This window comes from Leopardus geoffroyi, chromosome C3 (genome assembly GCF_018350155.1).
Source record: "Leopardus geoffroyi isolate Oge1 chromosome C3, O.geoffroyi_Oge1_pat1.0, whole genome shotgun sequence".
Taxonomy (NCBI): Eukaryota; Metazoa; Chordata; class Mammalia; order Carnivora; family Felidae; genus Leopardus; species Leopardus geoffroyi.
The window spans coordinates 56,951,649-56,967,902 of NC_059338.1; the positions used below are offsets into that span (position 1 = coordinate 56,951,649).

The window sequence follows — 16,254 nt, forward strand, 5'->3', positions numbered from 1 at the left end:
ATACCATTTTAATCCTTTTGTTGTTCTTTTACTGTGTTTTCCTGAATTATTTTCTGAGTGTTTGCCCTAGGATTACAGTTACTATCTTCTATTAAAATAATTTAGTTCAAATTAATAGTAGGGTTCCAATATTTAATTTTAGCAGCATGCAAAAACCGTGTTCTGACTTACCTCTCTATTCCTTCCCCACTTCTTTGTACTATTATAGTAATGCAAATTACATCATTACACATTACCTGCCTGTCAGCACAGAATTTATTGATGTGTGAATTTTTTAGTTAAATAGAAGAAAAGACTGCAATCAGAAATAATTTTAAGCTGTCATTTTATTTATATAATTACCTTTACCAGTGCTCTTTATTTCTTTGTGTGGATTTACATTCCTCTCTACTAGTTTTTCATTTAAGCTTGAAGGATTCCCTTTAGTATTTCTTATGGGGAATGTTTACTATCAGCAAATTCTCTAAATTTTTGTTTGCCTAGGAATAGGAATGACTTAATTTCTCCTTGGTGTTTGTGTGCATAGTTTTGCTAGATGTTGAATTCTTGTTTGGCAGTCTTTTTATTTTAGCACTTTTACAATGTTATCCACTGTCTTCATGTCTCCATGGTTTCTGATACGAAATTGGATGTTAATCTCATTAAGGATCCTGTGTAACTCTTGAGCTGCCTTCTTGCTACTTGTAACATTTTCTTTGCATTTGGCTTTTGCCAGTTTGACTATGATGTATTTAGGTGTTTACATCTTTTAGTGTGTTTTCTTGGAGTTTGTGAAACTCCTTGGATCTGCAGATTAATGTTTTTCATCAAACTTTGGAAGTTTGGGGCATTATTTTGTTAAACATTCAAGTATCTCCTTTTTCTCTCCTTTCCTTTTGGGAATTCCATGTTAATATGTTTGGTGGTGTCCCATAGGTCTTTGAGGCTCTACTTGCTTTTCATTATTTTTTCTTTCAGTTCCTCAGACTGAATAATCATAATTGACCTGCCTTTTAATTTGCTGATACTTTCTTTTTCTAGTTCACATCTGCTGTGAAGTCCTTCTAGTGAGTTTTTCATTTCAGATATCTATTGTACTTTGTTAACTCCAGAATTTCTATTTGGTTCATACTTTGTCATTTGTATCTCCTTATTGATATCATTTGGTGAGGCATCATTCTCGTACCTTCCCATACTTGTCTTTAAATCTTTAGATACGGTTTCCTTTAATTCACTGGATATATTTACAATAGCTTATTTAGTCATATAAGTTCAACATTTGTGCTTCCTCATGGACAATTTCTATTGAATGCTGTGTTTCCTGAATATGAGACATCACGTCCTGTTTTCTTGCATGTCTTGTAGTTTTTATTGTTGTTATGATAATATTCTACTCTCTCCAGAGCTTGTTATTTTTGCTGTTTGTTTAGTGAGTTTCTTAGATGAATTCTGAAAAGTCTGTGATCTTTGTGCAGCCACTGAAGCTTCTAGCTCAGGTAGTTTAGTGGTAACTAATGATCGGATGGAGATTTTTTATTTTACTTTAATTTTTTTTAATGTTTATTTTTGAGAGAGAGAGAGAGAGAGAAAGAGAACACAAGTGGGGGAGGGGTGGAGAGAGAGGGAGACACAAAATCTGAAGCAGGTTCCAGGCCCTGAGCTATCAGCACAGAGCCCGACCTGGGGCTCAAACCCATGGACCGTGGGATCATGTGAGCCAAAGTCAGACACTCAACCAGCTGAGCCACCCAGGTGCCCAGGATAGAGATTTTTTTAAATGCCTGGCCCTAAGTGTCCCAGCCTTTGCTAAGTGACTGTGTATGTGTGTATTGGAGCATGTCTTCAGTGTTTAAGCAGGTAGTGTACAAGGCTAAGTTAGCCTTTATTTATTTTTTATTTTTTAAATTTGTTTAAGTAATCTATACACCCAAAGTGGGGCTCAAACTCATGACCCTGAGATCAAGAGTTGCATACTCTACCAACTGAGTCGGCCAGGCATCCCCAAGGCCTTAGTCTTTAATTCCTGCTTGTACAATGCCTCAGGGTTGGCCAGAGATGAGAGATGAGGTCCTCCTTACGTCTTTTCCTGGTATCAACACATTCCTGCACATGTGCATGACCTTCTAGATTCTCAGGAATATATTGGAGCTTTTCAAAGACCTTGTGAATCTCTCATTTCCCAGTTTTTCCTTTTTCAAGTTTTTTTGTCAACCTCTTGTTAACCCCAGCTGACAAGGCTGCTGCATGCAGTTGCAATGTTGCCACCAGTGGTTTTCAACAAATGCCCTGGGTATAAGGCTGTACAAAGCAATTTCTGAGTCAAGTCAGATAAATGCAAACCCTGGAAATGCAGCAAATATCCAGATATGTCAGATAGTGACAGTTCACTGGAGTGGGGGTTTTCAGGAGTGCCAAATTATTCTGCCCCCTCCAGTTGCTGCTCTGCTTTTGTTTTTCATAGATACTATATTTGTGATGCTGTTGATTTTCAAGGCTTCTGCAAAGTTGCACAGAGGGGATGTACTTATGGCAAGTGGAAATACCACAGAGTTTACTGGTTCTACTAAGGTTCAGCCGTATTTCTTATTGTTGCAAAATGTAGTTCCAGGGTTCTAAAAAGGTTGATTCTGACCATTTTTACCAGTGTTCTCATTCACTTATGGAGGAGTGGATTTTTGGAGGTCCTTACTTTGGTTGTTTCAGAAATCCTTGCCCCTGGAATTTACTTTTCTTAAGTTTATTTATTTATTTTGAGAGAGAGATTGAAAGTGTGAGAGGAGAAGGGCAGAGAGAGAGAGAGAGAGAGAAAGAAAATCCCAAGCAGACTCCATGCTGTCAGGCTAGACAGAGCCCGATGCAGGACTTAAAATTAGGAACCATGAGATCATGCCCTGAGCTGGAGTCAAGAGTCAAATGCTTAGCTGACTGAGCCATCCCAGGTGCCCCTCATTTTTGTTGTAAGTAGGAGGTAGAGATATAAATTTTTTGCATATTCAATAGCCAGTTATTCCAATCTAGTTAATGAGTACTCCTTCTTTCCCCAAAGATTTTAACATTTATTTATTTTTGGGACAGAGAGAGACAGAGCATGAACGGGGGAGGGGCAGAGAGAGAGGGAGACACAGAATCGGAAACAGGCTCCAGGCTCTGAGCCATCAGCCCAGAGCCCGACGCGGGGCTCGAACTCACGGACCGCGAGATCGTGACCTGGCTGAAGTCGGACGCTTAACCGACTGCGCCACCCAGGCGCCCCTCCCCAAAGATTTTAAATGGCCTTTTCTGTTATATGCCTTCAATTCTTTTATTCATTATATACTTGAAAGCTTATTTTGTGCCATGTCTTGTTCTGATACATTCATTGATATGTTTTAATGCTTTCTTTTCTTTTCCATTGATCTATTTGATAATTTCCATGCTAGTACCACACTGTTTGTTATGTTTTGTTTTATATTTTGACTAGAGTTTTAGAATTGGTAAGAGAAACGTTCTGATTTATTGATTTTTTTAAAATAGGTGTTGTTGGTCTTACATGTTTTCTTATATATTATTTTGAGATCACTTTACCATATGCTCTAAAAAATTATAATGAAATTTTAATTATGACTGCATTTAAGTTATAGATTAATTTGGGGTTATATTTTGACCTTCATTAGACTTCATAATTTTCTTTTGGCTATTTCTTTATAACCTACATACAATTCCTATAAGCTGTATTTTTATTGAGACATTTTTCTATTCTATACTAAAGGAGAAAATTGAAATAAAATTTGAAAAATAAATCACTAGCCCTATGCCTAAATTCATGACGTTATAGTACATCATTTTCCAAAGTACAATTAACCCCTGAACAGTGGAGGGAGTGGTGGTTTAGGCATGCCAGCCCCCCCACCCCAGTCAAAAATACACATGTATTTTTTGACTCTTCAGAAACTTATCTATGTACAGTAATAGAACAGGGCAACACCTCTACTTGTCCAACCCCAAGTTAACAAAGCTGAATCCTAGAGTGACACTTGTTCCTTGCTCCTGTACTCAGGAAAGTGGGAAATCTTTTTACACATGGAACCTGAGAGAAGGCAGAGCACCTTTACCTGTCTCTCTAGGTTGCGAGCTCCATCAGAACCCCTTTATGAGGTTCTAACGCAGCTTCTGCTTACAGGAGATGCTGGGAGGTGGTGAGCTGCCTGTCCCTGGAGGTATTGGTTCCTCACTTTGGAGAGCTTTCAGCACCACGGACAGCACCATCATTGCTGTCCACTCTTAAGTCTCAGGCTCCTGCTTGGTGTTCTTGTCCCTAATGTTTTGGACCTGTTACCCTGGGAGGGGGTGAGGGTGGAAGGCAGGTTATTCTGTGATCCTTGGCCAATTCTGGCCAGTGACTGGCCATGCTCCACCACTTCAGCAAGACTCTTTCCCCAGAGCTGGTTCCTTTGCACCTCCCAGTTCAAGACCTCAGTGAACCTAGCTTCCCCACAGATAGTAAATGGGGTGAGGAATGTCAGGAGCAGGCAAGAGCCCTGCTATTCCAGGCTTCTCTGCATCTTTCCTTTGCCTTCCCTTCTGAGTCACTGGGCGACTTCTACCTTATTTTTCAATCATAATATGAAATACATATTTATTGAAAAAAATCCAAATCAAATAAGTGTGTTCAAGGGTCAGATGTATATTCTAAGAAATACTGTTTCCTCTGATTATAGTGATAAAATGCCTTTAGTAATACTGAATTAAACAAAGTTACCAAATGCTTTATTAAGTAGGGCTTTGTGGAAACTTTACATGTTAATGTATATTGCCTACTCATTACTTTGAACAAATAGTTTTGTTCAAAGCATATGGTATACCAGTGCTCTGCATTGTGAATATGAATAACATTATGAAAATATAGGATTGGAGTGCCTGGGTAGCTCAGTCGGTTAAGCATCCGACTTCAGCTCAGGTCATGATCTCATGGCTCTTGAGTTCAAGCCCCGCATCAGGCTTTGTGCCCACAGCTCAGAGCCTGGAACCTGCTTTGAATTCTGTGTCTCCGTCTGTCTCTGCCCCTTCCCTGCTCATGCTCATGTTCTGTCTCTGTCTCTCTCAGAAGTAAATAAACATTTAAAAAAATTTAAAAAAAAAGAAAATATAGGATGGATGTTTTTTAGTTTGAAAAATTCTTCATTAAGTAGATTAATAATACTTGTTTCATAATGAGTGGTCAAAAAGCACAAATAAATTGAACACTTTCATTACTATAGTAAATAATAATGCAGTCCATGAAGTACTGTAGATCCTGAGTACCTATTATAGAAAGTTGAATTATGATATTTATATAACAGGCAGATACTTTGTGTAATGTTTTAATATTTTAAGAATTGGTAAGCCACATAACAGTTCTAATTTGAAACTGGTCTCATTACTTTATGTTTACTTAGCATATGGTAGTTCTCATTAATCAATTCATTAATTTTTACCTTTCTCAAGATAAAAATCTAGTGAAGATGTTTATTCTACCCTAAAACTACTTTTGTGGAAGATTTTTTGTTTTATTTACGTTTGTTGGAATTAATTTAACGTATTAAAATAGATTTATTTTTGTGTGTATAAACTTTATTTGGTTATTAATTTGCTTAATGAAGCTAGTGTTAACCTGGTAAACTCATTATTTTTTAGGCTTATTCTAGTTTTTTTCCTTCTTCACAAACACATTAAGTCAGATGTTAAAAAACAAGCAAAATGGCACTGCAGTAGCCATATTACAAGTGGAAATGCAAATCAAGAAATAAATGGTCTTTTTATTATTTTGTCACCCATAATATACTTAATATGTTACTTTATCTAAATCAGATTTTACTTTTCTGTTTATAGCTACAGGCTTAAAGTTGTATGTTATAGGTCTTTAAGTAAAAGTTATATTTCAGTTTTAAAAACAGCTTTCTGTGTTGGAAAGAACCACCCTCCTTTTTTGACCCAGTTCTATCTGAGCTTTGTTATTTATTAATAAGTAGACATTTAAAACCAATCACCCTTTATACCACAGGCAAGGCGAATGATCATTTTTATATGTTCCTTTTTTCTTTAGAAACTGCCCTGGGTGCATTAGCAAGAGTCCTGAGAGAAGACTGGAAACAAAGTGTTGAGTTAGCTACAAACATAATTTACATCTTTTTCTGCTTTTCCAGGTAAGTATAAAAATTAGGAAATAAAAATAGAAGTCTATCTCTGTTTCTCTGTCATTAGTTTGGATTGTAGATTACTGGTTTGCCCAGTCTTCCTGTGTGTCTGCCCATTATTTGCCTCTGAACTCTTACTCTCTTTCCCATTTTCTGTCCTCTCTGTTCTTTCATTCAGTCTGTCCTAACCCATGCATGTACATGTATATACACACAAAGTAGAACAGTAAAATGGTTTAGAATGTAAGAGTATGGACTCTGGAAATGGATTTGAATCCAAGTACTGCTGTGTACTACCTCTGTGTTCTTGATTATATTACTTCTCTGTGCTTTAGTTTCCTCAGCTGTCAACTGGATAGTCATAGTAACACTGTTTGGGGATGGTTTTTAGAATAAAGCCTAACCCAGAGTAAGTGCCAGTAATGTTATTGTTATACATTATATGTACACGCATATATATAACTGTTATGTATCCATATATGCTATTTATACATATATACTTTAGAAAGATGTTTATTGAGATAGTGTGAAAGGTTTCTAGCCAATTTCCCAGAAAATTACTTGCATCTATTCCAAAAATGTGCCAGCATTAGCAAATAACTATTTATCGAATAAATACTTGTATGAATGAATTGTGTAGGAAACATATGTAAAAACCTGATTACTGATAACTTTGCTGGTCTATTCTCTGGTATCAATTTTATTCAGTATTAGTATTGTTACATTATTAGTTCTGTTATACAGTAGTCCGAAAGTTTATTTTGAGAGTGTCTGAATAGTTAAAATGGTCATTAATTACAAAAAATGTGTTTTATTTCATTTCTAACTTAAAAATAATTTAATTTCAGGGAAGGGTTTTTTTAAAAATTATATTTACAGCATATATTTAAAGTAATCTCATAATTTCATGTCTTTCTAATATACTGTGGGCGTTTTCGTTTATTGAAATAAATATATCAAATTTATTTTCTACATTGACAAGTGTTTACCCAAAACAAATTTCCTGATTCTACAAATTGTATTGCTTTAAATACATACTAAAATCTCTTTTTTAAAGCTTTTCTCAGTTCCATGGACTTATCACTCACTATAAAATTGGAGCTTTATGTATGAATATCATTGATCATGAGTTAAAAAGACATGAGCTTTGGCAAGAAGAACTCTCTAAAAAGAAGAAAGCTGATATCCTTTTAGAATGGCTTTTCACCCCAGTGTTGTTGCTCTGAGCTTTGGGTAGGTGGGATAGTTTTGTTTTTTCTTGCGATTCACGTTATTTGGAAAAATGAAAGAGTGTTGAAGGTTAAGATGAATATTGAAACTATCAGAGTGAATATAGTTTGACATATACTTTTTTATCTCTTTAAAACTTTGGTTGATAAGCTAGAAGAAGCAGATAATAGTGGTCTAATCATTGAACTGTGAGTCTCCAAGTGGAGACTGAGATCCTTTGGTCAGCTGAAGTGTGGCTCACTGCTGTTGTTTATGTAATTCTGTCTATGTAATAAGGGGACTTTGATTGGAATGGGTATGAATTTGGTGAACATAGTTTTAAATTCTATTTTACTAATTAAGCACAAAAAGTCTTTTAATACATGCAAATTTGAGAGGCCTGCAGAATGATGGAACCTATGAAAGGAATCTTTAAAAATGACCTATTTTAACCTATCTTTCAGCACAGGAATCTTCTGCAGCCTCCCTTACAAATCGGTTATTTAGTATCTTCAACGTCACTGCTTATTGATTTAGTTCATTGTGTAGTTTGACGTTCTATTTATTATAGTGTTCTTTTGCTTAGTGTACTAAAATCCACTTGTCAGTAACTTCTATCCCTTGAATCCAGTCTTGCATACTAAAACCATATAGAATAAGGATGAAGTCTCTTAAACATCACTTTTCTTATATTTGAAGATATTTATCGTATTGCCTCTACAGCTTAGTTTTTCCTAGATTGAAGGCCCTAGCTTATTCATATGGCTTATTCAGCAAGCCATGCTGGTAATTTTCCTTTGAACCCAATTTTTATTGGTCTCTTTTAAATTTTTAAATTTTTTTTTTTTTCCAGCGTTTATTTATTTTTGGGACAGAGAGAGACAGAGCATGAACGGGGGAGGGGCAGAGAGAGAGGGAGACACAGAATCGGAAACAGGATCCAGGCTCTGAGCCATCAGCCCAGAGCCTGACGCGGGGCTCGAACTCACAGACCGCGAGATCGTGACCCGGCTGAAGTCGGACGCTGAACCGACTGCGCCACCCAGGCGCCCCTATTGGTCTCTTTTAAAAAGTAAAAGTATTATTCCTATTGTGAAGAATATCATATGTTTCTTACCTCTCCTTCATGGAATCCCTAAGACACTCTAAAAATACACTCTCTCACACACACAGGCTTTGACTTTTCCTAATTAGGGTCTTTCCACATTTAGAAATTTTCTGTTGCTCTGTACTTCTGACATCTAGATTGGTGTTGACTTAAACTGTGTGACAGCTCAATAATCCTGGAGACTTCAGATCATTTCTGGAGTCACAAGTCTCCTGAATATTCCCAAAATTCCTTAAATAGAAGGGGTATGGAGAGAACCACTAATGGAACTTTTAACCATCAGTAATTTGTACTTTGTGATTGTTGGGTGACAGGAACTGATATCTTAGTATATATCGTATTCCTGTAAATATTAGATACCATTGATTGTAAGATGCACTATTATTTATGAACCACTAAGAATGGAAAAAAATGCTTCAATTAAATTGTAACATGTCATGGATTATAAGACATATCAAAATTTGGTTCGTTAACCCACTTGTTAATCTGTTGAAATTTAGGGACCTGTGCACGTACATAAGACATTTGCATAAAATTTCTGGGCATTCAAGTATTTGATGATACCCAAACATGTGTTCATCCAAGATCTCTAAGAACATCCTTGAACACTTGGTTAAGAAGTTCTAACACAATTATTGTACAGAGACAAACATTTTAGTTTCAAACTACTGGTTAGAGAAAATAACTGGCTAACACTGCACATAAAATGTAATAGTACTGTCCTTCATAATATTTTTCAGTAGATTTTCTTTGCTTCAGTGAATATGGATGATCCTTAACTTAAGTTGCTTACTTGATGAAGACCCTGAAAACCAGACCTTGAGAAAAGATTATGAAAAAACCTTTAAAAAATACCAGGGGCTTGTGGTAAAACAGGAACAGCTCTTACGAGGTATGATTTCCTAAGCAAAGAGAAACACAACAAAGTGCTGACTCGACATTAATTTTGTTCAATTTTTTTTGTCACATCAGCAAAGCTAATATCATAATAATTGAAAAATCTGTACATTTTCATATGCTACAAATTCTTTTGTTTTTAGCATGGGTAATGTTTTAAGTTTCGTTCCATTATTTTTTCACCAAAAGACCCTATTCAGCTCTTAAATGTATATACACTTATAATTCATTTATTCAGAGAGGATTTGTAATCCAGTACTTGTCCTTTTCAATAAGAATCTAGTCTCTCAAACACTAATATTAACTAATATTAGTTATAATAATACTAACATCTTATTTAGTAACTTTGTTGCTTTCCTAGGAAATTGATATACAAATTTTCAAAATATTTCTCTTTAATTAATAAAAAATAGTCTCTTTCTGAGGTTTATTGAGAGGTCTAACAATTCAGTAGTCTGGATTCACAGTCATTGATAAGATATAGTCTTAAGAAGGTTAGTGAGAATGATGTGGGGCTTTTAAGTATGCATTCCACCCCTGCTTTGTAGTTGACTATTGATTTTTTTCCAGCCTTATTGAAATATAATTGACATATAACACTGTGTTAAGTTTAAGGTATACAATGTGATGATTTGGTACACACATATATTGCAAAATGTTTGCCACAATAAGGTTAGCTAACGTGTCCTTCACCTCACATAATTACCATTTTGTTGTTGTGGTTATGATGAGAACATTTAAGATCTATTCTCATAGTAACATTCAAGTATACAATACAGTATTGTTAACTATAGACACCATGGTGTACATTATATTCCTGGAACTATTCATCTTTTGTTGACCAAGGTCTTCCCATTTTCCCCACAACACGGCCTCTGTCAAGCTTCAATCTGTTCTCTGTTTTTATGAGTCCAGTATTTTTAGATTCTACATGTAAGTGAGAACATACAATATTTGTCTTCTTCTGTCTGACTTCACTTAGTATAATACCCTCAGGGTCCATCTATGTTGTTGCAAATGGCAGAGTATCCTCCTTTTTTTATGGATGAATGATATTTCAGGGCGTGTGTGTGTGTGTGTGTGTGTGTGCGCGCGCGCGCGTGCCAGCCACATCTTCTTTATCCATTCATCCATCAATGGACACTTCAGTTGCTTCCCTGTCTTACCTGTTGTGAAGAATGCTTCAGTGAACATGGGAATGCATATATCTCTTGATTTTACTTCCTTTGGATATATACCCAGAATGGTATTGCTGGATTATATGGTAGTTTTATTTTTATATTTTTGAGGAACCTCCATATTTTCCATAGTGGCTGCACCACTTTATAGCCCTACGAACAGTGCACTAGGGTTCCCTTTTCTCCACATCCTTGCCAGCATTTATCTCTTGTCTTTTTAATAATAACCATTCTGACAAGGTATGAAGTGATCTGTCATTGTGATATGGATTTGAATTTCCCTCATAATTAGTGATGTTGAGCACCTTTTCATTTACCTATTGGTCATTTGTAGCTCTTCTTTGGAAAAATGTCTATTCAGATCTTTTGCCCATTTTTAAATTAGATTTTTTTTTTTTTTTTGGCTAGTGAGTTGTATGAGTTTCTTAAACCTTTTGGATATTAACCCCTTATCAAGTAGATGATTTGCAGGTATTTTCTCCCATTCTGTAGGTTGTCTTTTAATTTTGTTGATTTTTTTTTTTTTTTTTTTTTTTTTTTTTTTTTTGCTGGGTGGAAGGTTTTAATTTGATGTAGTCCCACTTGATAATTGCTTTTGTTTCTTGTGATTTTGGTGTCATTTCCAAAAAGTCATTGCCAAGATGGATGTCAAGGAGCTTTTTCCCTATATTTTCTTTTAGGAGTTCTACAGTTTCAAGTCCTTAATCCTAATTTTATTTCAGTCCTCTTTTTTTTTCCTTTGTAGTCCAGTTAATTTTTGTGAGTGGTGTTAGGGGTACCATTTCTTTCTTTCTTTCTTTCTTTTTTTGTATGTGAATATTCAGTTTTCCCAGCACAATTTTATTGAAGAAACTGTCCTTTCCCCTATTGAGTATTCTTGGCTCCCTTATCAAATATTAGTTGACCCTTATATGGAGATTTGTTTTGAGCTCTCTTCATTGATCTATATGTCTGTTTTTATGCAAATACCTTACTGTTTGATGGCCTTTGCTTTGTAACATATTTTAAAACCAGAAAGTATGATGCCTCCAGTTTTAAACTTTTTCAAAATTACTTTAGGTATTTTGAATCATTTGTACTTCCATACAAAGTTTGGTACTTTTTTTTCTCCATTTTTGTGAAAAATGACATTGGAATTTTGGTAGAGAGGACATGGCTCTATAGATGTCTTTGAGTAGTATGGACATTTTAATGATAGTAACTCACCTGATCCTTGAACACAGTACATCTTTACGTGTATTTGTGTCTTCGGTTTTTTTCATCAGTGTCTATTATAGTTTTCAGTGTATACATTGTTCACTTCTTTGGTTAAATTTATTTCTAAGTATTTTATTGATTTTGATGCTATTGTAAATGAGACTTTCATTTCCTTTCAGATGGTTGTTAGTGTATAGGATTTTTGTGTATTGATTTTTTTTTTATCCTGAAACCTTATTGAATTCATTTATTAGCTCTAACAGTTTTTTGGTATAGGCTTAAAAGATTTTCTGTACAAGATTGTGTCTTCAGCAAACAGAGACAATTTCATGTCTTCCTTTTCAATTTGTATACCTTTTATTTCTTTTTCTTGCCTAAATGCTTTGGATAGTTTTTCCAGGACTATATTGAATAAAAGTGTCAAGATGAGCTTATTGTGAATCTTACAGTAAAAACTTCCAGAATATGATAGTTAGTGGGATTTTCATATGTGGCCTTTGTTATATTAATTACTTTCTGTTCCTAAGAGTTTTATCATGAAAAGATGTTGAATTCTGTCAACTGCTTTTTCTGTATCTATTGAGATGACCATGTGATTTTCATCCTTTTTTGTGTTAACGTGATTGTATTTTTTGATTTGTGTATGCTGAACTATCCGTGCATTTATCCGTGGGATTTATCCCACTTAGTCATGGTAATCCTTTTAATGTGCTATGCCTTCAGTTTGCTAGTATTTTATTGAGAATTTTTACATCTCTGTTCCTCAGGGATATTTGTCTATAGTTTTTTTGGTGTTTTGTTTTCCTTGTAGTGTCCTTATCTGGCTTAGATAAGGATATTTAGATACTTAGATAAGTACCCTTATCAGGGTAACTCTTCAGGTTTTTGGAAGAGTTTGAGATGGATTGGCATTAATTCTTTAAATGTTTGGTAGTTGTGGGGCGCCTGGGTGGCGCAGTCGGTTAAGCGTCCGACTTCAGCCAGGTCACGATCTCACGGTCCGTGAGTTCGAGCCCCGCGTCAGGCTCTGGGCTGATGGCTCATGATGGCTCAGAGCCTGGAGCCTGTTTCCGATTCTGTGTCTCCCTCTCTCTCTCTCTGACCCTCCCCCGTTCATGCTCTGTCTCTCTCTGTCCCAAAAATAAATAAACGTTGAAAAAAAAAAATTTAAAAAAAAAAAAAAAAAAAAAAAAATGTTTGGTAGTTGTCCATGTAGCCTTCTGGTCCTGGGCTTTTCTTTTTGCAAGGTTTTTGATTGCTGACTTAATCAACTCATTATTGGTCTGTTCAGATTTTCTCCTTTATGATTCAGTCTTGATAGGTTGTATGTTTCTGGAAATGTATCCTTTATTCTAGGATATCCAAATGGCTTGTAATTGTTTATGTTAATCTCTTAAGATCCTCTATATTGCTATTGTATTCGTTGTAATGTCTTCACTTTCGTTTCCATCTTTATTTCAATCCTTTTTTTTCCTTTGTAAGTCAATTAAAAGTTTGTCAGCTTTGTTTATCTTCTTAAAAACCCAACTCTTAGTTTTGCTGATCTTTTCTATTGTTTTTCTATTCTCCATTTCATTTATTTTTGCTCTGATCTTTGTGATTTCCCTCATCCAGCTACTTTAGGCTTCATTCTTTTTCTAATTCCTTGAGGTGCAAGGTTAGGTTACTCATTTGAGATTTTTCTTCTTTTTTCTTTCTTTTTTCTTAATACACATTTCTCTTGGCACTGCTTTTGCTGCATACTTTAAGTTTTGTTATGGTATGTTTCATTTTGGTTAGTTTCAGGATATTATTTGATTTCCCTTTTGATTTCACCTTTGACCCATTGGTTATTCTAGAGTGTGTTGTTTAATTTCCACATATTTGTGAATCTTCCAGCTTTCCTTTGGTTATTGATTTCTAGTTTTAAGACATGATGGTTGAAAAAGATACTTGGTATAATAGCAACTTTGTAAAATTTGCTAAGACTGTTTTGTGACCTAACATTTGATCTATTCTAGGGACTGTTCCACGTGCACTTGAGAAGAATGTGTTCTCTGCTGTTGTTGAATGGGATGTTCCATTTATGTCGCTTAGGACCATTTGTTCTAAAGTCTAGTTTATGTCTGCTTCCTTATTTATTTCTGTCTGAATTATATATCCATTGTTAAAAGTGTGGTATTGAAGTCCTGTAATGTTATTATATAGATGTCTCTTACTCCCTTCAGATCTGTTAGTATTTGCTTAATATATTTAGGTGCATCACTATTGGGGGCATATATATTTACAATTGTTATATCCACTTCATGAATTGACCCCTTTACCATTAAAAATGACTTTCTTTGTCTCCTGTTATAGTTTTTAAGTCTGTTTTGTCTGATACAAGTATAGCTACAATTTTTTTGTTTCTATCTTTTGGTTTCCTTTTACATGGAATATCTTTTTCCATCCCTTCACTTTGAGCTTATGGTATGTGCCCTCTCATATATCATGTTACTGATTAGCATCCTTTGATTTCTGCTTATAGAATTCCTTTAGCATTTCTTGTAAGACAGGTCTAGTGGTGATGAACTCCCTCAGCTTTAGTTTATTTGGGAAAGTATTTTGCTTTTATTTTTGAAGGACAACTTTGTTGTGTAAAGTATATTTGGTTGGCATTTTTTTTTTCTTTCAGCCCTTTGAATATATCATTCCACTTAACTCCTGGGCTGTAAGGTTTCTGCTGAGAAATCTGCTTATAGTCTTATGGGAATTCCCTTGTAGGAAATAATTTGTTTTCTCTTCCTGCTTTTAAAATTCTCTCTTTGTCTTTGATTTTAAATGATTTTGTTATAATGTATCTTGTAGAACATCATTCTACACGTTCTAATGTATTCTACATATTATAATGTATCTTATAGAACATTATTCTCCATGATTGAAATTTTGGGGTGAATTATATCATGATGTACATATGTCTCCCCAGATTTGGGACATTCTCAGCTATTATTTCTTTAAGTAAATTTTCTGTCCCTTTCTTTTTCTTTTCATTCTGGGACTCCAGTGATATATAGATTGTTTTTCTTAATACACAAGCTTTAGGTTAGCTCCTCCTGCTGTGCATCTTCATTTCCAATGCCCTGTGCACTTGCATTACCTGTGACAATACCATGCAGGCCCAAGAATACACATTTACAGCATAATTAGAGATTCATCCATCTTATATGCATAGTTCGTTTCTTTTTATTATTAGGATGGCCTTTCATTCATTAAGGGCTAGTGGAATGTTTCCAGTTTTTTTTTTTTTTTCAATTACAAATAACATCGCTGTGGACATTCATGTGCAAGTATTCACATGGACATTTGCTTTCTTTTCCTAAGGTAAAATACTTTGTGATGGAATGCTGGGATCATAGGTGTATGTTTATCTTTCTAAGAAATTGTGAAATGGTTTTATGCATGATTGTACTATTTTATCTTCTCATAATCAGTACATCAGGGTTCCATTTGTTTCACATCCTCACCAACAGTCGATGTGGTCAATTTCGTTAATTTTAGCCATTTAAAAATGTATGCAGTGGTATATTGTGTCTTAATTTGCATAGCAACTAATTGTATTAAACATCTCTTCGTGTGTTTATCTGTCATTTTGTATCTTCTGTTATATCATCTGTTAAATCTTTTGTTTAATTTTTTTATTGGATTGCTCTCATTGAATTTTGAGAGTTCTTTATTTGCATTGGATACAAGCCTTTATCAGACTTATAATTTGCAGGCATTCTCTCCCAGTTTTTGGCTTATCTTTTTATTCTCCTAAGAGCATTTTTTGGAGATAAGAATTTTTAATTAAAAAAATGTTTTTGATGTTTATTTGTTTTAGAGAGAGAGAGAGAGAGAGAAAGAGAGAGAAAGCACAAGCAGGGGAGGGGCAGAGAGAGAGACATACACAGAATCCAAAGCATGCTTCAGACTCTGAGCTGTCAGCACAAAGCCCGACGCGGGGCTCAAACTCACAAACCGTGAGATGATGACCTGAGCTGAAGTCAGATGCTTAACTGACTGAGCCACCCAGGTGCCCCGAGAATTTTTAATTTTTATGTAGTACAATTGATTTCATATTTTCTGATTTACAATTTTGGTATTGTATCTAAGGAATTCTTTTCTAACTGCTAAGATTTTATTCTATGTTTTCTTTTACAAGTTTTTATGTCTTAGGTTTTTATAGTTAAGTCTAAAATATATTTTGAGTTAAGTTTTGTATGTGGAGTGAGGAATGGATCAAAGTTCTTTATTCTTTTTGCTTATACATATACAATTATTCAAGCATTATTTGTTGAAAACACTATCCTTTTATCCTTTATCTTTTGGATTTTTTTCTCTTTTTGTGAAAATCTTTTTTATCCATGTATGTGCATTCTCATTTCTAGATTCTACTTTGTGCTGCCCATCCTTTTTATAGATCTTGATACCAACAGCACAGTATCTTCAGTATTGTGGCTTTATAGAAAATATTAAAATGAAGTAGTATTAGGCCTCCCAATGTTTTTCTTTTCCCCAAAGGTGTTTTTGCTATCTA

General features: G+C 34.8%; 1 protein-coding gene across 2 annotated transcripts in view; it reads left to right on the plus strand.

The window, feature by feature from the left end:
- Positions 1 to 16,254, plus strand: part of KIFAP3 (kinesin associated protein 3) — a 174,113-nt gene that overhangs the window by 33,916 nt on the left and 123,943 nt on the right. For both annotated transcript variants that reach the window (XM_045452967.1, XM_045452968.1), the window contains 3 exons: positions 6,041 to 6,140; positions 7,189 to 7,313; positions 9,242 to 9,340. In XM_045452967.1, the coding sequence (XP_045308923.1) occupies positions 6,041 to 6,140; positions 7,189 to 7,313; positions 9,242 to 9,340 (324 nt within the window). The remainder of the gene's footprint in view (positions 1 to 6,040; positions 6,141 to 7,188; positions 7,314 to 9,241; positions 9,341 to 16,254) is intronic.